This window comes from Petaurus breviceps, unplaced genomic scaffold (assembly GCF_028583685.1).
Source record: "Petaurus breviceps papuanus isolate PSGF00001 unplaced genomic scaffold, PetGlider_PUasm1.0 37, whole genome shotgun sequence".
Lineage (NCBI taxonomy): Eukaryota > Metazoa > Chordata > Mammalia > Diprotodontia > Petauridae > Petaurus > Petaurus breviceps.
In genome coordinates this window covers 26,891,113-26,918,134 of record NW_027186296.1, presented here as the reverse complement: position 1 = coordinate 26,918,134, position 27,022 = coordinate 26,891,113, and the positions used below count along the sequence as shown (strand labels likewise).

The 27,022-nt window shown below is 38.1% G+C and overlaps 1 protein-coding gene across 7 annotated transcripts in view; it reads right to left on the bottom strand.

Moving 5' to 3' along the window:
- Window positions 1–10,398: 10,398 nt before the first annotated feature.
- The window catches only part of TCF12 (transcription factor 12), a 430,344-nt gene continuing 413,720 nt past the window's right edge, over window positions 10,399–27,022 (bottom strand). For all 7 annotated transcript variants that reach the window (XM_069098132.1, XM_069098130.1, XM_069098134.1 and 4 more), the window contains 5 exons: window positions 21,331–21,445; window positions 20,190–20,352; window positions 18,406–18,638; window positions 15,127–15,280; window positions 10,399–12,805 (listed from right to left, as the gene is read on the bottom strand). In XM_069098132.1, coding sequence (XP_068954233.1) covers window positions 15,138–15,280; window positions 18,406–18,638; window positions 20,190–20,352; window positions 21,331–21,445 — 654 coding nt within the window. In that variant the 3' untranslated portion in view covers window positions 10,399–12,805; window positions 15,127–15,137. The remainder of the gene's footprint in view (window positions 12,806–15,126; window positions 15,281–18,405; window positions 18,639–20,189; window positions 20,353–21,330; window positions 21,446–27,022) is intronic.

Sequence of the window (27,022 nt, the reverse complement as noted above, 5' to 3'; positions counted from 1 at the left end):
ATGACTTTATAAGAAATCAAGATGCTGTTAAACAGATACAAACACATGAAAAAATAGAAGGCAATGTGAAATATCTCATGGGAAAAATAGATCCAGGAGAGAGAATTTAAAAATTATTGGACTACCTGAAAGCCATGATCAAAGTAAAAACCTAGAAATCATCCTCCAGGAAGTTCTCAAAGAAAACTGACCTGATGTTTTAGAACCAGAGGGCAAAATAGAGGTTGAAAGAATCCACTGATCACCTCCTGAAAAAGATCCCAAAAAGAAAACTCCTAGGAATGTTATAGCCAGGTTCTAGAATTCCCAGATTAAGGAGAGAATATTACAAGCAGCCAGGAAGAAACAATTTGAATATTGTGGAAACACAATCAGGATAATCCAGGATCTGGCAGCTTCTACACTGAGGGATCAAAGGGCTTGGAATATGATATTCCGGAGATCAAAGGAGCTGGGATTAAAACCAAGAATCACCTACCCAGCAAAACTGAGTATCATGTTTCAGGGGAAAATATGCTCATTCAGTGGAATAGATGACTTTCAAGCATTCTTGCTGAAAAAACCAGAGTTGAATCAAAAATTTGACATTCAGATACAAGAAGCAAGAGAAGCATGAGAAGGTAAACAGGGAAAAGAAATCATAAAGAACTTATCAAAGTTCAACTATTAACATTCCTACATGGAAAAACAATAATTGTAACTTATGAAACCTTTCTCAGTATGAAAATAGTTGAAGGGAATATATATATATATATATATGTCTACATATGAGGATATATGGGCATATGAATACATATGTAAATGTGTGTATATATGTTTACAGGTATACATAGATAGAGGGCACAGGACAAATTTAACAGGAAGGGATGATACTTAAAAGGTGAAATTAAGAGGTGAGAGAGAAATATAATGAGAGGAGATGGGGAGAGACAGAATGGGGTAAACTATCTCATATAGAAGAGGCAAGAGAAAATGGTTACAATGGAGGGGAAGAATAGGAAGGCAAAAGGGAATGGGTAAACCCTATTCCCATTGAATTTGGCTTGGGGAGGGAATGAATACACCCTACAGGAGAGTAGGGGGACAGGGGATGAGAGGGGGGATGGTGGAAGGGAGGGCAGGCTGTAAGGGTGGGTGACAAGGGAGGAAGGGAATGAATCTGCAATTCAAAGTTTTAAAATCAAATGTTTAAATATATATAAACTATTATTAATACTATTTTACATGTAATTGGGAAATAAGATATACAGGCACTGAGGCATAGAGATCCACTGGAAAAGTCGAAAGGGGTATGGGAGAAAATATGGAAGAGAGCAGATTGGAGGAGGGGATATCCTGTGGGACTGCTATTTTGGGGGCATGTGTGGGGGAAAAACGTGGAGAAAATTTGTAACTCAAAATCTGGAGGAAAGGAATGATGTAAATCAGAAGTTAACAAAGCATTAAAAAAAAAAGAGTATCTCCAGCCCGTTGTCTCCATTCGGGGTATGGCTTCTCTCTCTCCCCACACTGAAAATTGGTTTCCACCCCCCTTGAACCTCCTTTGACCTTATTTTAGTCAGTTCCAGGCCTCCATAGCATACCCTAGACATTTATAGTCTTGCTTCTGTAACCCTCCCTTTCTGCCATCTCCCAAATTTCCAGCTTCTTCTGTATTTGAATGTAAGCTGCTGGAGGGCAGGCACTACCTAGCACACTTTTATTTGAATCCTCACTGCACAAGTGCCTATCACATAGTGAGCACAATAAATGCTCTATCATCTAAAAACAGTGGTAGCAGAAAGGTTGTGAGGTGGAAGAGAGAGTTAATGAGGCTCCTTTGGATCTGTTTTCAAGACCCTTCATAATGAACCCTTGGTCATAAGACAACATCAGGGGGAGTACTTGAAACCAGGATTAGTGACTTTTTCTCCCCTGGAAGTTGGAGCAGTTTCTTGAATTCTGGATGGTGGGGAATGTGGAGGCCTCTGTACCCAGAGTCTAGAGGCAAAAGCAATCTTTCCTTGCTAAATCAGCAGGGTGTAGGGAAAAGAGTACTGGACTTGAGGTGGAGAACATCTGAGTTGGATTTTGTACTCCTCGGGTTCCCTGTTTTCTATATAACCAAGTATAATATGAGAGAATGAATAGACAAGTTCAAGTGAAAAAGACCTGGAGAGTTGGGTAGGTTAGAAGCTCGGTATGGTCAATAGTGCAATAGTGTAACATGGCAGTCCAAAATAAATGAATCTGATCTTCTCCTGCTTTAACTGGGTGGTGTAATGAGTTTCTCCAGACTAGAGGTCTTCGAATGAAGCTAGGTAACTATTGTCAGGTATATTGTAGGGAGGGCATTTAGCCAGATGACCTCCGAGGACCTTTCCAGATCCAGATGCTATGATTCTAGAGCAGAGAGTCAAGGGCAGTACTTTGGGAAAAATCTACAATTTGGGAAACAATCTAAACTACCTAATTAGGAAGTAAACACATATATCTCCCTGTGAAAAAATGCAGGGGTTTTAGCCACCAAACCGTTGGTCCTTATTTTCTTGGACCGAAGATACATAAGTCCTGAACATGTTCAAGAGAAAGGACATCCTCAATGCAAACACTACCTTTTAATCACTTTTCTCTTCTCCCCAACCCTTTGCTCACCCCAACCTTTTGTCCCCCCAATCAGAGGCTGCTTTACCCAAAGCAATGGTTCTCAAAGAGTAATCTGGGGGCTCCTGCAGGTCCTTGAGACCCTTTCAGTGGGTTGACAAGGTCAAAACTCTTTTCATAATAATGTTAGGATGTTTCAGTTTCCTATATACTAAATATCAATAGGTATAACCCATATAAACAAAAGCTCTTCAGGGGCCTCAATACTTTGAGTATAAAGGGGTCTTGAGATAAAAAAAAAATTGAAAACGCCTGCATTACAGCAAAACTTCATTACAAGCATCACCTTTCAAGAGATGTGAGGAATTGATGAAGGATAGGAAGAATGTCCTATCTGGGCTTTGGTTAAATTTATCATTGATTGCTTGATAGCTCTGGCTACATTATTGTTACTTAGTAAATACAGATGAGTCTCAAGGACCTAAATAATTAGTAAGGACAGTGACAGACCAAGACCTAGATGCTGATATAATCCTGTACCATTCCCTGTTTTGTGAGAGGCTAAAGGACCAGGGTTGAAGTCTTGCCTCTGACAAATATTGGCCATATGGGAACAAGACACTTAACTTTTTGGTGTCAATTAACCTTATTTGCCTCAGTTTCCTCATCTGTAAAATGAGCTGGAGAAGGAAATGGCAAACCACTCTAGTATCTTTGCCAAGAAAACCCCAAATGGAGTCATAATGAGTTAGATGTGACTGAAAAACAATTGAACAGCACAAAGGTAACTAAGATCATAAATTGCAGAGAAGGTACCAACAGGGAGTTTCCTTACCCAAAGTTACTCTTACAATGAAATTCCAGGTCTGGTCCTATCCCCTATGCCTACTCTCTGTTTTAGAATGATGACTGTAGAAATGAAGCAAAGGGGGAGAATCACATCATTAAATAAACACTAAGGCCTGCTCCTTCATCTCATGGAGCAAAGAATATCATAAATCTAGACCTCATAGGCCACTTGATCCAACCTCTTCATTATACAAAGAAAACTGATGCCTAGAAAAGTTAAGTGACTTGCCCAAGGTCACACAGTCACATAGAACCAGGATTTGAACACACATCCTTTAGAGACAGAGTCCTTTCCATTGGTTTTGTCTAGGCTTTTATAAGGTCATATTATACATAAATGAAGACAGGAATATTACTTAGGGAATACAGTCAAACATATGCTTCTAGTGACTGGTTCATACCATCTCAAGGGCCTAATTCTTAGATGATTTCTCAAGGCATCTGGAAGCCTCTAGTTAAAAGGGACAATTACATGGATCTCTGTTAATGACTGACATATAAGGAGTAACTGAGGGTTCAGAATACAATGAAACCCATCTGATATAATCTCTGGCTACAGGAAATAGTAAACTCAGGGTCTGAATCTCTTGGCATTAATTAAATATTAATAGCAACATTTTAAAGAAGGCCACAGCTATGGGATGAGAGATAAAAATGCAGGAATCAGATTGTACAGCGTAGTTTGTCCTTAATGTGGGAGGCTGGATACCCAATAGGTGGGTAAGGCATCTTACACTTATATAACACTTTATCATTGGCAAAATGTTTTACATTTGATCTCATTTGATATAGCTGCTTTGTGAAGTATATGCTAGTATTATCCCCATTTTACAGATAAGCCAACTAAGGCTCAGAAAAGTTAAATAATTTCCCCACATATGCATAGCTAGAACAGGAACCCAAGTCTTCCAGACTTCAAATCCTTGTTCTATTGAAGTAAGGAATCTCAGGAGGACCATCTAGCAAAGCAAAAAGAGATAAGATGCCATCTTTTTCATGTCAGAACCTCCTAAACTATATCATTCAGAGCTGGCTCAAAGGGGTGGGGTACCTTAATAATTGTTAGGGTTTAGATTGGTTTGAAAGAAACAATTTGAATGGGAAACATCGAGAGAGCATAGTACTGAAGGAATAGGTGGACTATGGGTAGTAAGAAGATCTGATTTCGAGTTCTGGTTCTGTCAATGATTAGATTTTTGACCTTAGTCAAGTCACATAATATCTCTGGGTCTAAGTTTCCTCATCTAGAAAACAAAGGGACATCTCTAGTGGCATTTCCAAAGTCTACTACTCCAATGTTCTCCCACAGTAAAGAACAAGTTAAAAAAAAAAAAGACCTTTGTCCTGACTGCAAGTGAAGACTCAAGTGGAAGTAATGGAAAACCAGGGGAGTCCATGGTTGTGGCAGAAGTAGAGGAAGAAGAAAGGAATTGAAGGAGTTGAAATGGGGGAAAGGGTTAAATTTCTAGTCAGGTGAACAAAGTCTAATGTGTTCCACTGTCTCAAAGAGAAGTTTGACTGTGTTAAGAACAGATCACCTGATTCCCCCATGTTAGGGTATGGATTAGGTAATGGCTTTAGAATCCACCAGATGAAACTCTGGGGTTGGGGAACAATTGTTCTCCATTCCCCTTCCTAAGGAATTTGGTCCCCAGAGTGATCTTAGAAGATTGGCTCCTAGGATTTGAGCAATGATGTGGACACTCAGAGTAGCCCCCCACCCTGACCCCACCCCCTAAAGAAGTGTCATTTAGCATATGGAAAATTTGCTCTTGGTGGTTGGCGCTCTTAAGGCAGCCATTCTAGCAGAGACAAGGGTAAGGTTTAGCCTGGCAGAACACCATGGATATTTCATGATGCCTCAATGGAAATGAATAAAAGTAACCAGTAGATGGCAGCAGGACTAGCAAGCTTCTTGAAATTTTATCACAATCTGAAAATGTGTCTTATTTACACTGTTACTTTAGGTAAAGTGAATGTGCTGTGTTGCGGTAGTGATGGATATCCCTGCTGTGAAGTCCAGGGTATTTGCTAAAAATAAAACCCACTTTGGGAGGTTGGGTAGTTGTGCTTTGTTGTTCTTTGGGACCAGAGAAGATGGCTTTGGTAGCATGGGTGTAGAAAAGTGTAGAGGAAAGGTCAGAGCACCTGACTCTGACACTACCTGTGTGACATTGGGTAGATCACTTCACCTCTCCAATCTCATTTCTTTATTTGTTAAATGAGGTGATCCCTTTTACCCTAGACCTGTGCTTGTTCTCTAGTACTCCTGGGAGCTTGGGAAGTCAGGAAGTTCTTAGAACCTAAGAACAAGCCTTCAGTTTATCTAAGGGAGGTGGAAAAACCTACTGTGAACTGAGTAGAAAGCTAACATGTATAATACATATGCATAATACATTTAAATATATACATAGAATTATGATAAGCTTTATGCAACAATTATTAAGAAAACTAGATCTGGAGTAAGAGAATCTAGGGATCTAGGTTTGAACTTCTGTTCTACTACTTATTGCTTGTGTTACCTTGGGCAAGTCAACCTGTCCAGGCCATCTTTTCATCAATAGGTTGGGCTAGATTACTGTTGCCAAACTCAAGATAGAAATGGAGGGCACTGTAACACCCATAAGGATCCTTGCATAATGCATATTGACTTAGAAAATCATACATTAATATTATCTATGCTTTATGGTATTAAATATTTCCCGAATACATTTTAAGCTTATTTTGGATGCATTTGGAAATGTTGTAGGTGAGGAGGATGCTGCCTTGGGGGGTATTATTTCACACCTTTAGGTGAGATGACCTTTGGAATCGTTGGGCTTGTTCTATGGTGTAGGGGAAAGAACACTGTATTTTGAATTATGGGATGTGGTTTTGAATCCCTACTCTGCCACTATGACCTGCGTGACTTTGAGCCACTTAACCTCCTTGACCCTCAATTTCTTCATCTATAAAAAGAGCAGATTGGACTAGATTCATTCAACAAGCATTTATTTAGCACCTACGATGTGCCAGGCACTGGGCTTAGAGATACAAAGACAATAATGAAACATTCCCTGCCCTAGAGCTTACATTCTAATAGGGGAAAACAACATTCACACAGCAAAGCAAATACCAAATATTTACAAAGTTGATACAAAGGAATTTCATGTGGTTGCAGGGTTAGGGAAGGACAATGGCAACTGGGATAGGTGAGATAGGAAATGAGGTCAGGCTTCCTGTAGGAGGCGGCACCTGAATCGGGTCCTTAAGGAAAATAAGGATTCTATGAGGTGGAGGGGAAAAAGTGCATTCCAAGCATGGATTACAAGCTATGCAAAGGCACAGGGAGAGGAGATGGAGTGTGTGTGTAAGTAGGCCAGTTTGTTTGGAATGTAAAGTGCATGAAAGAGAGTAACGTGCAATATAATCTTGGAAAGATAGGCTGGGCCCAGAAAGACTTTAAATGTTTTATTCCAGAAGGAAGAGGGAGCCACTGAAGCTTCTTAAGAATGGGAGTTACATGGCCAGACACACCTGTGCTTTTGAAATACGAATTTTTGGTGACTGTGTGGATGATGAATTGAAGAGGGAAGAGGCTAGAAATGGAGAGACCAATAAGGAGGCTACTGCGATAGTCCAGCCTAGTGGTAATGAGGGCCTAAACTAGGCTGATGACTGTCTGAATAGAGAGAAGGAGGCAAAAGCAAGAAATAGTGTGGAGGTAGAAACAACAAGACTGGGCATCTTATAAGGGGAGAGTAAGGGGTCAAGGATGATACTGAGCTTTGAAACCTGGTTGACTTGGAAGGAGAGATCATACTCTCAACAACAGGACATTTAGGAAGTATTAGAGATTTTTGTAGGAGGATAATGAGTTCTGTTTGGCCCCATTGAGTTTGAGTTGCCTAAAGGACATCCAGATGAAGAGAATGTCCAATGGGCAGTTGGTTGATACAGGGCTGGAGTTCAGGATCTGGGAGCTGTCCATGTCAAGATAACAGCTGAACCCATGAACCCTGTTAAGATCACAGAAGAAAGTGTAGAGGGGAGGGTCTAAGACAGAGCTTTGGGCACACCTATTCCTAGAGTGTGGGATAAGGACACAAGGAAAAGGACCCTGAGAAATAGCTAGACATATGGGAAGAGCCTGCTAATATCACAAAAACCCAGGGAGGAGTCTTTAGGAAGGGGAGTGGTCAGTGCTCTCTTAATCTCCCTCTTTGAGATGTAGCCAGTGCCATGGAGTTATTGACTTTGTAGCCAGAATTCCTTGGTCAAATTCTGACCCTAACATTCACTACCTGTGTAACATTTGGTCTATCAGGTCACCTTTTTGGACCTCAGTTTCTCTGTTCAATGTGTGCATATGTAGGAAAGTAGGGGATAGATTAGATGATATCCAAGTTTTCTGCCAACTCTAAATCTCTGTGTGTGTGTGTACACATGCACTGCTTGGGACAAGAGCTCTTCTCTCATGGATGAGTCAGTGTGTGCATGTGTATACACACACAAATCAGCATTACTTAGGACAATAGCTCTTATTTCATGGATGAGTCAACTTTTGTGGGTGTCCTCCTGAAATGAAACTATCTTATTAAAGATCCTAACAGATAGGGAACTGGCCTTGCAGGGAAAGTGGTTAGGAAAGAATAGCAAGTAACTTCTTTAGGGGAAGTCTAGAAACCATTGGGGATGCAAGGAACTGATCTGGTGAAATCTTGAAAGAGTTCTTCTTTTTGAGCCTGATGAAAAAAAACTGTAGCCCAGAAAGCCTGGGTGTGTGTGTAGAGACAGAAGAGAAAAGGAGATCATACACATATTTTAACAACCAAGAGAACCTATATATTAGAAACCTTTAAAGTTTTTGAATGAAAGAAAAAAGCTTGAATTTCTAAACAACGGGGTCTAAAAGTAGCAAACATCATCTCTTCTTATGGAGTGACTGGAGTCTGGACTAAAGGGTTGATGGAAAGTCTCAGGAAGACTATTTAATAAAGAGAGACCAAAGTTAGGCTGGAGCAAAGACTAGAGAGGCTGGACGGCCATTTCCCTTTTCTTCAAGTACTTACCTCAATTCCAGGGCAGGCAGGTCTACCACTCTATGTTTGAGAGCAAAAACAGGAAATTATAAAATGTTCCTCAGGGTAAGCACTTTTTGTGCTAGAAATAGCAAGCCCTGCTATAATGGAGAGAGAGCTGGCTTGTGGTCAGGAAGACCCAGGTTAAAGTCTTGCCTCTGATACAAACTAGCTGTGTAGGTCTGGGTAAAGTTACTTTATCTCTCAGGGCCCCAAGCCCTATAAATTGTACTGGTATAGGGAGTTCCCTATCCCAATGAAATTATAGCTCTAATTCCTATTTGTTTCTGATTAGGTCATGATTCCACAGAAATCCAAAAAAGGTATAGTTAATACTGTGGATGCTGATAAAAGTTCAGCAACTGTACCATCAGCTAGAGGTGAGTTTTTATCCTTCTTTGGACAAAGCCATAACATCAAACATAAGGTACGTGTTTGGTAATGTGCCCAAAACACACACACTCAATAAAAGAGAATGTGGAGACATGCTCCTTCTCTCCAGGACATTGTTCCTAGATGAAATGTGTCCAGATTTTCTTAAACTGTTCAGTGTGACAATAGAAAGATAAAAAAAGGAAGTGAGAACAATTTCTAGAAAACTGGTTGTTTTCCAGACAGGTTATCAGTTAACTTTCTTCCTCAAGGGTCAGAGAAAACACCATGCTTGGAGGGTGAGAACTGCGTTTTCTTCACACTCTGTCTCAAATCGTCTATTTTTCCTGTGGAATTCTTAGGAGTAGGTGGCCACTCTATCTAAAGCCCTCCTCCTTCCCTCCTCACAGGACCTAAAATTCTATGCTTAGGGGTTCATTCCTTTGTTTATTTTGTTCTTGTTGTTGATGTTCTAGAGCTCCTTATTAAAATGCAAATAGCCTAAGAAGAGAGCACTTAAAAAGAAAGATGAGGGATACTGAAAAGGAGAGGAGGAACCAAAACTCAAGATGTTTACAGGTCAAGTTCTGCCTCTAGAAATATAGATTTTTAAAATGAGAACAGGCCTTGGGCTAGGGCTAACAATGCATTGAGATCCCTTTAGGAATTCATTGTGCTGCCACTTACCTTTTATGCCAGTCTTCCCCAGTCAATAGCTGCTGAAGAAGGACCAGTTCACAGCCTGGTTATAAAGGTAAGGAACAGAAATCTGTTGAAGACAACAGGCATGAAGCCTCTCAGAAGAGGAAAAAATCTAAAGTATCCCCATCGTCGTTACTAACTTGTTGTGAACCTCCGAAAAACAGTCTCTTTGAGACTTTTTTCTCATTCGTAGGGTGGGGAAGGTTGGACTAGACAATGTCTAAAGTTCTTCATTTTACAATACTTTTTTACCCTTTTGCATCAAGCTGCTTCCACAATCCATCAGTTTTTGGTCTCTAAATTCAAGAGGTCATGAAAATGGAAAGAAAGCTAAATGTAGATATTGACAGCCACAGTCTGAAATGCTTGGGGGGAAAACTTAATCCCCCACCCTGAATCTTCTATTCTTTCCTGCTTCCCACACCTGTTAACAGAGCACCAATGACATCAACTCCCTCCTTTCTCCCTTGCCATCTTTCTGATGACAAAAAGGCAGAGGAAGAAACAAAACAAAGGGATTAGAAAATTCAAAGACTATGGCATTAACTCCTAAATAATGGAGAACGTGCATGCAAAATAATAATATTCAACACTCTGGCAATGTACTAGTGTGCTAGCAAAGTTGGCCCCCAATTCCAGTAAGGAAATCCAATGAGAAGATATGAAAAGCATCCTTAAAAATTTAAAGTGCAACATAAATGCCAGCTATCATCATCATCACCACTATTACTATAGTAGAACAGCTTCAAGACATTCAGGGAAAGGACCAGGAAGATTAAAAGCATCATTTCATTATGAAAGAGGAATGTAAAAAACTCACTGATTTACCATGTTAAAAAAAAGATGGCACATTTATTGCTACATAAATGTTATATACATATTGTGTTTTCTGTTACAGTGACAGAAAAGTTTTTGAACTTCTTGCTGCTGGTTGAAAAGGTTTATCAATAATACCTTGAAATTTGACACAGGGTACAAATCTGCAATAAACCAACAATGGAAACTGGAGAACAAGATGAGAAGCAATTCATCTCGGACAATTAGCTCTTACAATACTCCATAGGTACTACACGGTATGCTAGAACCCTACTATGGTCTTAAAATGCTATTGTAAATTTCTGATATTAATGAACAGGTTATGGTAAATAACCCTACATTTTTTACTACCTAATATAGTAAAATAAAGTAAGAAACTTTTTACTGAAAACTTTTTCGATTTCAAAAATCTAGAAAGAGTAATATTTAGAATTCAAGAAATTTTCTTACAAGATTATTGTATAAAAGACTAGCTACAGTGAAAAATAAGCCAAATGTTTTTTTCTTTCTATTTTATGAAGGAAAGCTTCTGGGCATACTGCAAAGTCTAATATAGCCAAAAAGACAACAAGCTTCGAAGAAAAAAGGCCAGGCAGTGGCATGTGGTCACTCACACATCATAAGCAACAACTTCTGTTTAGCTGATTAACACTGAAATGAAGAACAAGGCCACAGATAGAGAGTCAGGTGTTATTTGACAGTATTTGCAAATTAAAGTAACCAAAGAGTTCACTAAGTCCACAAATGACTGATTTGTTAGGAACCATCCTAAATGGAGGATCTAAAGTTCTCTGTTTGCCTGTTGTTTTTTTTTTTAAACAATTATTTTTGTTCTTTCAAATGAACTGAAATCTCTGAATTGCAAAGTGATTTAGTTCATTTCTTCTGTGAGCTGACTGCCACTGTTGGTATTGGCAATAAAAAATTATTTGCCAAGACAACCTTGTTTAGCATTGTTTTTTTTTTCTCCCAGGGTTGTTGCAGTGGAAGACAGGTTTTGTGGAAGTTCAAAGGGATTATTATTGGGGGGGGAATCTCCATAGATCAGTGATGGGGTGGGGTTGGGGGGGCACCTTAATGTATGCTATTAAGATGTACTAATATGTAATAGTTTAATTCTAAATCTGGCTCATCTCCTTGGGATAGGGGCAGTTGGTCTGCAGTTGACTGAGTCACCCACTGAACTCCTCCCGACTAAACCAGCCATCCAAATGACAGAGAAAGTAAAGGCTACGATATGGAAACAAACACCAGTGACCACTGCTCTCATGTTCCATTGGGTAATTAGCTCAGAGTGGTGTGTTCCTTCATCATGCTACCTGCCATGCTGATTCCTGGGCTTCCTTGAGTTCACCATAGTCACAGCCTGACAATCTCCTTTGTATTGAAATGCATTTTGTGCTTACTTACAGCTAACACTTTACATGTACTATATGCGTAGTACTTACTGCTTGGAAAACAAAGCAAATTCTAACAAAGCAGATTCTTTCCCCGGAATTTACACTTCACTTTATTACAAGCTTTACTATGAAACCTAGAAGCCTGAAAGGTTTTATCATTAGAAATAAAGCAATTCACCTAAGGAAAGTGTCAGGGATAAAACATCCTGTCTAAAACCTAAGCAAAGGCAAGGGTCAGAGTTGGTCTCTGCTCTCTACTCTAATGTGAAATGCTCAGATCTTGGCAGGGAGGGGTTTGGACTGTGACTATAACTGTTCAGATTACCAGAGACCAAACACAATGCCCATAGAGGGATGAAAATAACAAGGGAAAAAAAGACAGGGAAAAAGAAAAAAAAAACTATTGAAGAATATTTTCCTGTTTCATGGAAAACACTATTCATATGGCAAAAGGAATGGAGAGGGCAATAGAAGCCTTTTCCCTCCCTTTTTTAAGACACTAATAGGTATACTGGGAATGCTAAGGGTCAATGGTTGTCACTGCTTTGTTCTCTGCATGGGAACGGCTTTTATAAATGCTGGCATCAGCTGAGTGCAGATCAGCTTTCCATATCAACTTTTCCCTTTATATGTAGACCTTTACAGTTCCATAACAATAAATAAAATTTGTAGTTACAATGCATTTGTCAATTCAGTTTAGGCACAAGGCAACTTCCACGGTGAGTGGAGAGATCGAGACAGTCTCTGATTGTGCAGAAGCGACACACTGCTTGCGACAGAATGATATGTTCCGAACATTTGACGGGCTGAAGTTCTATCTGATGAGCTTTCTATCTTCACTTCTTCTGATGCAGGTGTTGACCAGTTGCTTTGATCATTAAGATTGCATTTGAATTTCTTGCTTCAAGTGTTTTTGCTTTGTTTTTTCCTCCTGTCAGATTTGTGTCTTCAGATAATCTGAGTTGTCTGTGTCCTTGTGAGGAGAGGTCACCTTCTATCTAGCCTACCAATCATTCTGGAACTCTGGTATGGAAATTAGGGAAGAAGAAGATGGGTTAGCATGAGAATTGTACATATCTGTTAGAGAATTATTTTACTGGCATGGTAAATCTCATTTATGCCCCATTTTGATCTAAAAGCAGAAACAAGTTCATCACGTGTTCTATATTTGCTTCTATTTTCAGATATGACATATATCACATTAATAGAGTAGTAGAGGCTAAATGACAGTTATGGGGATGTTGGGGAAAAGGGACCTGGCTGATTTTCTCACCTGGCTATTCCTGGACCCTGTAATTCAACTCACCTAGTTTTCGAATGAAGAAAGGGAACCTCACTCTTTATTCAGCAAATAGAACATTAAATAATGAAGAAAAGATTATAGCAGTTCATCATTTACTTGGTTTTGTCAGAATACTGAATGTTCCAAATAATGTACGCTTACTCTAGAAAGTGCCCAAGTCTATTTTTATTTTAATCATTTTAGATGGAAGTTTTTCTATGCAGTCACCTACACTTCTATGCCTCATTCAATAGAATATGCTAAATACGACAATGTTTTCTTTATGGCTGAGGATCATCACTAGGAATAGAAACTGTGTAGGATATAATATAGTGATAGCCTTTAGTGATGACTGCGTGGCTACACCACAATTTTTATCTACATTCAATAGACATTCCAGTCAAACTGATCTCCTTGATGTTCACTGTACAAGGCCCTCCAGCTCCAACCTCCACATTTTTATAGACACGACCCGTATGTCTTGAATTCTTTTTCCTCACCTCTAACTCTTGGACTGCCCAAAGTTGAACGAGGTGTCAGGACCATTCATGATTCCCTTAGTGTTCTCTGTCACAATGAAATTACTCTGTATTTATTTGTAAGTCTATGTTTTTCTCTCAGAAAGAACATAAGCTCCGTGAAGGCAGGACTTAGTTTTTTTTTGGTGTCTGTTTATATCAGGGTTAATGTTTATAATGCATAGTGGGAACCATCACAAAAAGGTCTCATGGGAGAAAACGACTACTTATTTGCTATTCATCAAAATTTTAGAGGCTCAGCTTTAAATGAGATAGTCCTAGCAAAGTCTAACAAGGATGAATGGGTAGGAGATTCATGTTCTAGGGCTACACAAATGAAACAAAGAAATACTATGGAAGAAAAAAAAACCAAATAATCTGTTTAACAATTTCATTATCAATCCGGCTAAAATGCAATTGCTTTAAAAATTAAATCAATCAATCAGCAAGCATTTATTAAGTACCTACTAAGGGTTAAGCCAGGGGTGTCAAACTCAAGATAGAAATAGATCTCAGCAAACCATAAATTGACATTATTAATGCTGTATTTTGTTAAACATTTCTTAATTACATTCTAGTCTGGTACAGTCTCTTGAGTCTGACTGCTAAGCCAAATAAAAGGAATACAAATATAATGAATAAAAACACTCCTTACTTGAAAGGAATTTAGTAAGTATTATATTATTTGGTCTTATTTTTTTGTTGTAGAAATTAACTTTTGTAACAGGAACATACCTGATATGAATAAAGCGGGGGAAAAATTCTTCAAATAAATCAGATTTTGGGGTTAGCCTTTTATAACATAAGCAACAGGTTTGTAACATTTTATGAAGGGCAAAAGCATCGTTACCAAATAACTGTGTTTTTTAATTAATTCTTTGAAGATGAGTCAAGATAAAGAAAAGAATATTGACCCCCCTCCCATGCCATAATTTCTTTTCCCCTTTTTATTTCTTAAGGTTCCATCCATTAAAATGTAGGTCCACTTGCCAGCACTTTGAGAATGCCTTTGGCTCTGTCAGCACACCTAGTGTGGGATGAGCTGAGGCAATACTTCCTACAAATCCAAGTGGAAGTGGATGACAAAACTTTTAGATAGATTGAGGCAGTCAAGTATTTCTAAGCAGGAAAATGTGAAGTGTAAATGGTGGCAGCATATTCCTGGATGGATGGGCCATATCTCTATTTGCTTCCTAGATCAGAAGAAAATTCACCTGAGTACCAGAATGTGACTTTTGGTAACTATTCGCATCAGTGCAAAGGGAGCAAAAACCCTCTAAGACTCATATGCTATCTTGAGGATAGTAAATAGTTGGGTCTTAAATAAGATTTGCTCCCCATGTCAACTTTTAGAACAGAAAAGACAACACTGAAGGTTTTCAAATTGGATTTTAACTTTAAAATAACCAGACTCATCATAATTCCATTCTTAGGTTCTCACCTAGGGAGAAGTAAATCAGTTTGTTTGCCCAGGCAGCATAACCCTTTACTTCCCTGCTCTTCTCCCCATCAAACCCCTTTGCAAGCTTCTACCTCACACCTACCTGGCCGGTGTTTACATATGACCCATAGGGTTGGTAGTTTCACTAAGCCCAGGATGGGTTCCTGGCAGTGTGGTTGGTGGCTCTGCCGATACGGCAGAAACTTTTTCTTCTTCCCTTCTCTTAAGGCAGGCTGCTTTGGGGTTCAGGTTCCTCTCTGTAACAGGGCAGGGGAGAGGGGGGGAAGGAAGAGCCTTCATTATTAAACAAAAAACGACAAACCATATGCCATAATTCTTGGACACAAAACCGCCATTCTTTACTGGAGTTCTTGATGTTCATGTAACTGTACATCACTTTGAACAAAATCACAAATGTAGATCCCAGTGAACACCAGCTCTATCCCCAAAATGTGAGTTCAAATGAAAAGCTAGATCCATGCCTCCCACTGTCCAAATATTTTGTCTAGTCTCTATTCTGTTACTTCTGAAAAAGAGAGTCTTCTAGGGATTGCTTTGATCTGTACCAACACCTCAAACCTAATCCACCCTACTACTCTGGGAATGAATGTCTGAGCTGCCACTGTGAGTGGCTGTAACCCCCTGAGCGTCCTGCAGAGATGTAGTGCACTGAATTGATATGAGTGCTGACACCATCTGTACCTGGGAGACATCTGGGCTCAGCCTGGAATTCCATCAGCTTAGAAAATGCTTTATAGTAACAGACAGACCACTCAGCCAGCCCCAAGGCGATGAAAAAAATCCTGAGGATTTTAACCCTCGAAGTTAAGCGACATGCTCTCAAGGGAGGCAGGGAGCTGGGGCATACCCTGTGACTTTTCTTTGATATAACTGTGGAAAGAACTACTTCAATTGCTGTTCTTGAACTGGAGGCAAAGGAGGGAGATGAGTAGCATTTTCTCATGTTTCTAACACACAAAGTGGCTATGAATAGTTAAGGAGGATTGAATAACTAGGAAATATAGTGTGTATATATGAGCGAAGGAGGAGAAGGAAGGGAAAGTGACTGATTTACAAAGAGAAAGAAGAAAAACTAAATCAAAATAGGAAATTAGTTCTCTTGGGGATTTTTTTTTTGACAGGGATGTTAACTGCAGAAGTACATGCAAATGTGCCTCATTTTAAGAGAACCCCATATGTGAAAACTCCAGAGTATGAAAAAAACCCATGTGAATTAAGCTGTGGTCAGGCTCACCCAAAAAATTCGGCTTCTATTTTAGAAATGAAATCTTGTGGCTAGCTTGATATAAACCTCTAACTAACACAGGGATTCTTAACCTGGGATACATGAATTAATTAAAAAATATTTTCAGAATCATATCTCAATAGAATTGGTTACCTTTGCAATCTTATGTCTTTTCTTTTATGCATTTATAAACTTTTTTTTTTTCTGGGAAGGGGTCCATGAAGCAAAAAAGATTAAGAAGCCTTGATCTAATAGGTCTCAGTTATTCCAAGCAAATTCTGGGCCAAGAAGTCACTGTGTTGAAGGAGAGGACTTGGGCAAAGCAAAAGCAAACCAACCAGATGATGCAACAGAAAGTTGAATGTTTACCACAGATGAAGTGGTCTACTGTGGTAAACAAGCTGAATACCGCCAAAATAACCATTTGTTGGCAAAAGGTCAATAACAAAGATCATGCATGGACCAGTTTTCCTATGACTTTTGGAGGGTGGGTATGGTGGATGTTTTATAATTGGCCCCACACAGTGCTGTTGTGGTAAAGGGGCAGGGCTTAAAATCATAGTACTCAGGATTCTTCTCTGATACAATGGCAACAACCCCATGGAGTTGGTCTTTTCCAGATCTCTTAGCCACTCACTGCAAGCCTAATGCAATTAACCTTGTTGATAGGACTTTGGAGATTTCTGTGAAATGACCAGCACCCTGCATAGAAATGAGAACTTAGCAGAGGGCCCTTCTGTCTTCTTGTTCGCTTTTTTTTCTTTTAAACAGGGAATTTGCTCTTCTGTTTTTAATTTCTGGATAACATGTCATCATGAAGTCATGTAAAAAAACAGGGTTTCCTAAGTCTAATGGGATTTTAGTCAATTTTTTTCTACTAGACTATAAACTCCAAGAGGGCAAAGACTGTATCTTATCAAAATTATATAGCTTCCTACCACTTACAACAGGGCTCTTCCCATAGCAGGTCTTCAAAAACATTTTTTTTGTTGAATGAAGCAGATATGTTTAAGGCTTTGATAACCAGTGGTGACTTGAACCAGATACTAAGTCCTTCCCAAATGGGGTTTCTTCTCTTCAAAGATCATTTGCCTTGTCCTCTAACTATTGATCGGAATTGAGAGTACTCTCAGAATCACAGAATTTTAGAGCTAGAAAGGTAAGAGATAACAGATTATCTGGTCCAACCTCTGCAAAGCCCGAAATGAGGGCACTTGGTTTGTTCCATATGGCGTTAAAGACAAATATCAGATACTTGTGGCACATTGGGGTCATGGAAAACCTCCCATGATTCATTATTGGCAATCTACCTCATTTGGTGAAGTGTATCTTCCCCTCCCACAGGTGCAAGCTACAATAAAATACCATGCCTAGTTAATTCAAGTCAAGTTCAGTAGTTTTTCAGAAAGGCCCATTAAAGGAAGTCTTATATAAAAGGTCATGTGCACCCAATTGTGTTAGGATGAAGGCATATGGACAGATACTAAAAAAAAATGTTGTACTGATTGATGGAGTTGTATAACTTAAGGGCGTAGAGTAAGTCTGGGGTGGGAAAACAATTAATGGGCAGCAAGCATACCTGAAGAATGTGTACTTCTGACCATGAGAAGGAAATGTGTGCTTGGCACATTAGCCAAGCAAATTCAAGGTAGTTGGAAGACCAAGCAAAACTAGGGGTCTAAGTAGCCTGATGAGATCTGGCTTGGTCAGGAAACAGGTTGGGTATCAAAACAGTGGAGAGGAATGGAAGTATCAGGTATTTATTGTAGGTCTTGTTGGAGTGAATTTAAGTCCAGAGATGTCATCTAAGACAGGGAAGTACTGGAAGGCAACAAATCTAGGCAGGCTAGTATCTAGGGGGGTCAGACGAGAGTCAACAAAGAGCAAGAAAAGTGAGCTAAGTGAGGATGTTCATTCCCTGTGAATGAGGCTGCACATCCATAGGTAGTGACTCTATTTAGAAAGCAATCATCCATCATTAAGCATCTACTGAGTGCCAGAAAGTCAACAGAGTTCTTAAGGTGAACACTGCCTAAATCTTGTGTCTAAGGAGACACAGCAAACAAACAAACAAAAACAAATCTTCCTTCATGAGTTAGAACAGCTATATTTTTTGCCAGTGGGGAAGCCACTTACCTCGGACTTGCTGTTCTAGACTGAGGATGACTGCCACGGCCTGGTGAAGAATAAGGAGCTTTGTTTGGGGTTTTTCACTCTTTAAGTGAAGCTGACACATTCTTCCTAGTTCTTTGAATGCCTCATTAATATCCCGCACACGCAAGCGTTCCCTGGCATTGTTAGCCATCCTCCTTTCCTTCTCCCTCTCCACCTTCTGCTCTGGGTTCAAATCTTCATCTTCATTAGTACTGCTACAAAATCAAAAGAGAAATAACTAACCCAGTTATCTCATTTTGTTTACTACATGGTGGGGGTGGGGAGCAGAGTGAAGGTATAGATGGAGAAGGTTGACAGGCTATTGTGCTTTTTTTTTGTACTGCAGAAAAAAAATGATTTATCATTAGTGTATGACCTATAAATCTTCAGTGTCATTCTTCTGGATAGCCTACTTTGAACATCTGACTGACTTGTTAGAAAAATCAAATGCTATACACAACTTGTCCTTGGGATACAGAAATCCCATCTTCAAGGAACTGGGATTTCCCACCTGCCCTTTAAGCATCTACTGATATCTGTGGTGCCAGCTACAGAGAGGGGACTCAATTCTTGTTAATTCACAAATCATGGAAATTTCTTTAATATTTTTGGAATCAGCATGGAATCCAAATTTCCTTTACTTGACTAAAAGTGTCATTCCCAAAGAGATAATAAAAAAAGAATCAAAATGGCACAGAAGAGTAAAGTACCAGGGTTGTGAGAGATCTTGATTAGAAAGGTCAATTGGTCCAACCCAACAACAGATGAACCTCTTCTATGAAGTGAAATGATAGTGTGATGTTTTATTATCCCATTCTTCCTTTAGCAGAAGTGACAAGTGCCAGTACAAATAATGCCAAGTTTTATAAACAGCAACTGCCATAACAAACCAAAGGGAAGTCTATGAATGTCTGGAACATGGAAAAGATACATTTGCTTTTCCAGCCACAACATATACATGGATTATAATAATTCTCAGTACCACATTCTTGTAAAACAAAGGAAAATAATACACACACGTAAATATGTGTGTGTACTATGAATGTGTGTATTACATAGAATCTGCAAAGGAGTCAGTAATTATTCTTTAACCATTCAAATTCTTACCTGTACTTTAAAGCTTTGTGAAACTATTTCTGATAAATCAAGTATACACTGAGCTCTTACCTAGCCTTTATTATAGACCCTTTAAAAAAACAGTCTATATGATGCGATTTAGTACTTAAGGATATGTCATTCAATTAAAAAAAAATTTAGTAAGCACCTACTTGTGCAAGGAACTAGGTTATCTTCTCTGCTTCAGCAATGTTAAGTATCTCTCTAATCAGACCAGAAGCTTCTTGAAGGTTAGGATTGTGACATAACTCTTTCATACCAACACAACATTCTTCCCTCCATAGTGTCTAACAGAGCACAGTACTAGGGATATAGTAGGCCAGGCAAGGATGGGGAACCTATGGCCTCAAGGTCACATGCGGCTCTCTAGGTCCTTAAGTATGGCCCTTTGACTGAATCTAAAATTCACAGAACTAATCACATTAATAAAAGGATTTGTTCTGTAAAACTTGGACTCTGGCAAAAGGCTAAACCCAAGGACTTAGAAAGCCACATGTGGCCTTGAGCCACAGTTTCCCTATCCTTGTAGTAGGCACAGAGTAAGTACTTACTGAATGATGACAGTATTTAATTTTGCCATTACTTTTACTTGTGGCCAAACTAAAACAGTCAATGGTTCTAAGATTTAATATCAGGTTGCTGACAAATACCTTGTTCTGCCTCGAGATGAAACCTTTATATCTTTTTGAGAGGATTCATCATCTGATTTCATGTCATCAGATGAGGGAGGTTCATGGAGATTTTCATCCTTTTCCTTGTTTTCAGACTTGATTTCTGTTGGACCAACAGCTCCAGACTGAGTCTGCAGGCCACCTGATGATTTAAAAGAGACAGAAAATAATACTAAGAGCTACTCCACTATAAATGGGTTGTCTCAGTTCTGAATTAGAACTAAAAACCACAAGGAGATCTCTCTTAGTGCTTAATGACCTTTCCTAGTTCTGAGTACTGTTCATCATGGAGAAATGGTGGGGGTGGGAAAGATCATGCTCACAGCAGGATAAGTCTAAAAACACACACCAAAATCACACTAGTCTTTTTTTTTTGACCATCCCTGTCCATCAGCTCCAGAGAAAATTCTATTACATTCATGTTAAAAAGAATACACCTGACCCTGATAGTAAGAAAGGAGTTTTTCTATTATTATAAGTAAACAGATAATTTCAGGCTTCACTCAATAAAAAATAAAGTCGAGCATGCTAAATTGCAATTGGAGGTGAGGATGAAAAAGTAATGTATTTCCACAAAGTGCTTAGCTGAGTCCTGCTAGGGAAAGGAAAGTAAGACTAATACACTAAAGTAGACAGCAGAGTGCTCAGTGTACCTGAGAACACTACCATTTTACTTGTTTAGGTTTTAATTCTAACTGCTTGTACGTCAATTATCATCATTCAGATGCTAGAAGGTTCCCACTCATACTGATGTCATCCAACACATTCAGGAAAATCCTCCTCTTTGTTCCTAAGGGACTTGTATTTTCAGCTTCAGTCAAGGGTATAAGTAAAGGAGAGAAAGGTGTGGTGAGATTGAGAGTGGACAAGGAAGTGGTTGCTTGGCTGAGGGGATATTAAACATGGCTCTCTTGGCCATTGAGAATACACTACAACCTTATAAACTGGACATTAGTGCTTGGCACATCCAAATCAGTGCCTTGTGGGTCTGCTCTTCACTTTCCTGATTTCCTAGGGTACAACCCAGAAAGGACTTTGATTTGGAGACCACTAAAGACAAATATTGCAAGCACTCTGGCTACATTATTAATGAAAACATAACAGTGGATCAAATTTTTACCCCTGTAATTTTCTTGTGTTTTGTGATTCAAGTCTGTGCTTGAAGCAGGGACGGTACTGGACAGGACTGAATGATTGCCATTAAGGTTGACGGAGTCTTCCCGATGAGTTCCAACCTAGAGCAAAGAAAGAAATTTCTATCAGTAGATTCAGGACCAAAACACTTTAATTCCATTTAGCAGAGAGGCAGGTATGAGTCACATAAAACTAGACATTTTAAAGCAATATTTTCTGTTTTGTGGGTGTATTAAATGTGTCCTCATAGTTATGTTGCCTTTTAAATTGAACTAAAACAAAATTTTTTACCTAAATCATTCAATCAGATACAGGAGATATTACTATCATGCCCTTCCGAGGGCAAAGGGGTTTCTCCCAATGGATTAATCTGCTGGCCCATTCTGGATTCATTTATTTGATGGGTAGCACTTTGAGTTCTAGAGAAAAGAGAATCAAATCTAATGGCATAATCCTAATCAGGTCTCTATTACATGCCTTGAAGAATAAAGTAGTTCTCCATTTTATTCTGTTTTTACTTATGTGACTTGTGGCTAATCCAAATAAAATCTCATTAAAGTCAACCTTGCTTTGAAACACTGATGCATCTATTTCCTTGTGACTTCCTCCACTGATGTGGTTCACAGGTCCTCCATGACTTCTACATTCTATGCAATGCTTATCCCCTTCTTCCATTAATCCTCTTTAGGGAATCCACCTGACACACAGGAGACCTTCCACTGACTCCTTTAATACTTTTGAGATACCAAGACAGTGTTTAGATAATTCATGCCTTTTCTGGGTGTTCATATCTTTAATGAATTCTTCTATGTGACTTTTCTACTTCCAAAACATTTCAAATCTGATGCCTTGCTGTGGTGAAGTAACCCTAAATTCTTAAAAGATATGTCCATGATGTGCATCTCTTGGCAAGTCCTATGGAGAAGCTGGAAAGGATTTCAGTTCAGAACTGGCAATTCAGAAACTATATCTGCATTGCAAGAACCAGTCTAGCTAAGTTTAGAAAGGGTCAACACCAAAATACTGGCCAATAGACTTTTTTTTTTCCCATGACAACACAAAAAATGAGCAAAATATTTAAATCCCAACTCAACTTTTTTTGGGGGGAGGGGGAGGAGGCAATAAATTCCCATGAATTTTATGAATATTTCCATTTTTTGGTTTATTTTTAGTTTTCAACATTCATGTCCATAAGTTTTACATTTTCTCCCCCTCCCTAAGATGGCATGCAATCCAATATAGGCTCTACATATACCTTATTATTAAACATATTTTCACATTAGTTATATTGTATAGAAGAGTTAGAACTGATGGGAGTAACCGTGAGAAAGAAAAAATATAAAACAAAACAAAAAAAGAAAATGGTCTGCTTTGATCTCCATTCAGACTCCATATTTCTTTTTCTGGATGTAGGTGGCATTTTCCATCATGAGCCTTTTGGAACAGTTTTAGGTCCTTGCAATGCTGAGAAGAGCTAAGTCTATCAAAGTCAGTCATCAAACACGGTGACTATTACTGTGTACAATGTTCTCCTGGTTCTGCTCACTTCACTCAGTATCAGTTCATATAAGTCTTTCCAGACTTTGCTGAAGTCCACCTGTTGTTCATCATTTCTTATAGCAGAATAGTATTCCATTAGAATGTTTCCTCTTTTTGCTCAGTTGAAGTGTATCATTTCTGGGTATAAGCTCATGTTCTCTACTAATGGCAAGTGGTTTGGAAATATCTAGGACCCATTTCCACTGGAAGCTATCTTATATAACTGTATCAAGCCTTGAAGGACTAACACACTCTGCAACTTTTTAACACAGAGAGGGAAATTCCTACCTTTAATAATTCTCATTTCTCCAGACCTCTTTAACCCAAATACCCTGCTCTGTTACTATGTATTTTAACTTGGAGAACCCAATACTTTGTATGGTATCAAAACACAAAAACATAGGTGATTTAGGAATAAATAAAATAACTCAAGACCTGAATGAACCTGGCTTTTAATAAGTCTATATCTAAAATAGATTGAGGAACAGGTTCTAGGTATAAAAAAAAATTTATAGCAGCTCTTTTATAGTGGCAAACTAGAAACTTAGGGATGCCCACCAACAGGAAGTGGCTGAAAAAACTGTGTTATATGAATGTTATAGAAAACTAAGAGCTGTAAGAAATGAGCAAATAGATGATTTCAAAGAGATAAGGAAAAATCTGTATGAACTGATGCCAACTGAAGTGAGCAGAACCAGAAGAATAACTACATCAGTTATAAAAAAGAACATTTTTAAAAACTTTTATAAACGGAAATAAGCAGAAGCAGAGAAAACTTTAAACATTTTAATATTTTTTTCCAATTACATGTAACAACAATTTTTAACATTAGTTTTTCTAAATTCTGAATTCCAAATTCTTTCCCTTCCCTGCTCTTGGAGAAGGCAAGTAATTTGATACAGATTATATATGTACAGTTGTACAAAAAAAAATGTTCATATTAGCCATGTTGTGAAAGAAAACAGAGCGAAAAAGAAGGTTTAAAAAAAGTATGCTTCTATCTCCATCAGTTCTTTCTCTGGAGATGGATAGCATTTTTCATAAAAAGGCCTTCAGAATTTTCTTGGATCTCTGTATTGCTGAGAATAGCGAAGTCATTCACACCATACACATCGTACAATATTGCTGTTACTGTGAACAACGTTCTCCTGGTTTTGCTCAATTCACTTTGCATAAGCTCATATAAGTCTTCAGAACAATTTATACAGTAACAAAAATGCTATAAAGATGAAAAATTTTTTGAAATTTTAAGAAATATGATCAAAATGACCCACTTCTTAAAAGAGGTGATGAACATAGGGGAAGAAATAAGACATGTATTTTTCAAATGTATATCAAGGGAATCTGTTTTTGCTGACTATGAATTTTTGTTACAAGGGATTTCCCCCTACTTGTACCCAAATAGAGTAGGGATGGGTAGGGAAATAGAAAATAGATTTCTGTTAATTCAAAAATAAAACCTTAATTAAAAAATCCCCAATAGGGTCAGCTAGGTGGCACAGAGAATAGAGAACTGGCCTTGGAGTCAGGAGGGCCTGAGCTCAAATCCCACTTCAGACACTTAACATTTACTAGCCATGTGACCTTGGGCAAGTCACTTAACCCCAACTGCCCTGCCTTCCCCCCTCCAAAAAGCAAAAAACAATACTCAGTAGAAAATAATAATAAATCATAAGATCTTAGAGGGACTTTACAGGTCATCTAGTCCAACCTCTTCATTTTATAGAGAAGGAGGCTGAGGCCCAGAGAGGTTTGGTGACTTGCCCATGGTAAAGAGCCAGGATTTGAACCTAGTACTTCTGACTGCAAATTCAGTATTGAATAATGATGGCTCACATTTCTATAGTACTTCCAATTCTTAGTCTAGGGTTTTTCTCCACAAGTAAATTCAAAATTATGCTGATTTTAATTAATACATTTAATTCCTTAGAAAGCTATGGCATTTAAAATAATTTATAACATATGTGCCTACCCTGAAGCATAAATATGTATAAACTTTTGCTAAATGTACATATTTTCATTGTTTCTCATATTTTCCCCAGATTGTCCTTCAATTTTTTTTAAAAGAACGGCAAAGACTAATCAATAATTGCAGATAATTTAGTGCAAAAGGTTTTAGAATACATAAAATACCAAACTGTTAATTCTGATCTTTAATCAAAAGAATGCAAGTAGAAGTTGACCAAAAATGGCCATCAAAGTCAGGCTAGCCAAGCCCATGCAATTGTCTATTATTGTATTCTTATTAAAACTGGCTACAGATGAAGCTTTTTAGTGGAACAGTAGCAAACATGTCAACTAGAAGATTAAGCCTTTAATTAAATAGGTTTATTGCCCAGAGTTACACATGAGAACCACTGTTTTTCAATAAATCCTTCAATCCTAGTAAACTGCTGAGCTTTGAATCCCTCTTGAGTAATTAATATAGCTTTTATCTTTCATGTCTTAGTATGGGTTTTACCCAGAGAGAGATAAATGCCCTTATGCAAGTTTATCCTTTGTTTAATATACATGGTTTCCCATGAGCCAAAACAGAAGTAAGAAAGGAACTAAAAGCAAGGTTTTAGGCCAGTCACTGAGCATTCTGCAGAGGACTAGATATATTGCATTAATAACAATTATATAGTGCTTTAAAGTTTGCAGAGTGTTTTACAAATATTATCTCATGCCAGCTCCACATCAAACCTAAGAGGAGGTATTATTTCCCATTTTAAATATGAGGAAACTGAGGCAGGTAGCAGTCATGTGATTTGCCTAGGGCCATAAAGTGTCTAAGACTGGAGTTTAAGTCAGATCTTTCTAACTCTAGGTCCAGCACTTCCTGAGTTTAGGTCCAGCTACCTAAATACTTGGTGAATATTACACTAAACATTCTATTGCACTTAAGAGAAGCAAACATCCTTCTCCCACCTCTAAGTTATTTATTTTTTAAATATGTTGCTGTGCATCTTCATCTCATTCCCAATCATTTAATATCTCTCATAACTAGATTCAGATGATTTCAAGATTATACCTGGTTCAGGATTGCTTGTGTTACTACTCTTTTTTATTGGGAGTAGATAACCAAGAGTTAATTACATATATTTTCTAAACTAGTACATAATTTCATAACTCTACAGTAAACTTCTCTTCTGAAAGAGCTCCCAAATCTGCCCTTCTTTCCTCATAAATCTTATGAAATTGACATATAGGCTTTACATGACCAAAATTGAGTGAGTGGGGAAGTAAAGCTTAAAAATGAAAAACTATTTGTGAAATTTATAAGGAGGAAGGAAGAGATATTTTTGCATGATTCACAGAACTCTGCCTTAGAAGGTATATTGATTATGCTTGTTCTTAAAATAGGGTAACTTCTTGCAAATTAGAGACAAAGAGAACCGATCTCTTCAGGGGCAAGTTGACTCAAAACACCATGCTTAAAAACCTATGGTACCAACTTGGCTCCAAAGAAAAGACCTAAGAATGTATTTCCCACCTTTTGTATAGGGAGGGGCTTTGGGTATAGAACACTGTGTATAATGCTAGACTTATCTGAGGTAATGGTTAATTTTGCTAAACTTTTTTTTTCTTCTTTTTTCTTCCATGTTATAAGGGACAGTTCACTGAGAAAGGGAGAGAAAGATATAGTGGGAAACAAAGGTGATATAAACCAGAAGATGTCCATACATTAATTAAAAAAAAAAAACAGGGAAAAGACCACACAATTTTCCACTTCTTCAGTAACAAACCTTAGGCTTAGATCTAAGGAACAACACGGCAGTTTTGAATGATTCAGAAAATAGGCTGCAAATAAAATCAATCTTGAGTCTGACTTTCTTCTCATGTTAATGCTTACTTAATTATAAGTTAAATCATTTTAGTTACTGAAATAATGTTGAATCTTCACGTTAAAATAATTAATGGCAAGTGAACTAAAATATAGTTTTTTTACTCTTCTGCAAATAAAGTAGCATGAATTAAGCTAATATGAGATTAAAACTACAAGTTTTCCTGCATTTTTAGCAATATATGTTAATTTAAAAGCTGCACATGATGGTAATATCAAATTTCAGTTAACTTTTCAATCTTTTTAGCATTTCCATTTTTAATCTCATACATGTGATTTTAGTTGTTAGCTATTTAAACTGGATAAATTAAGA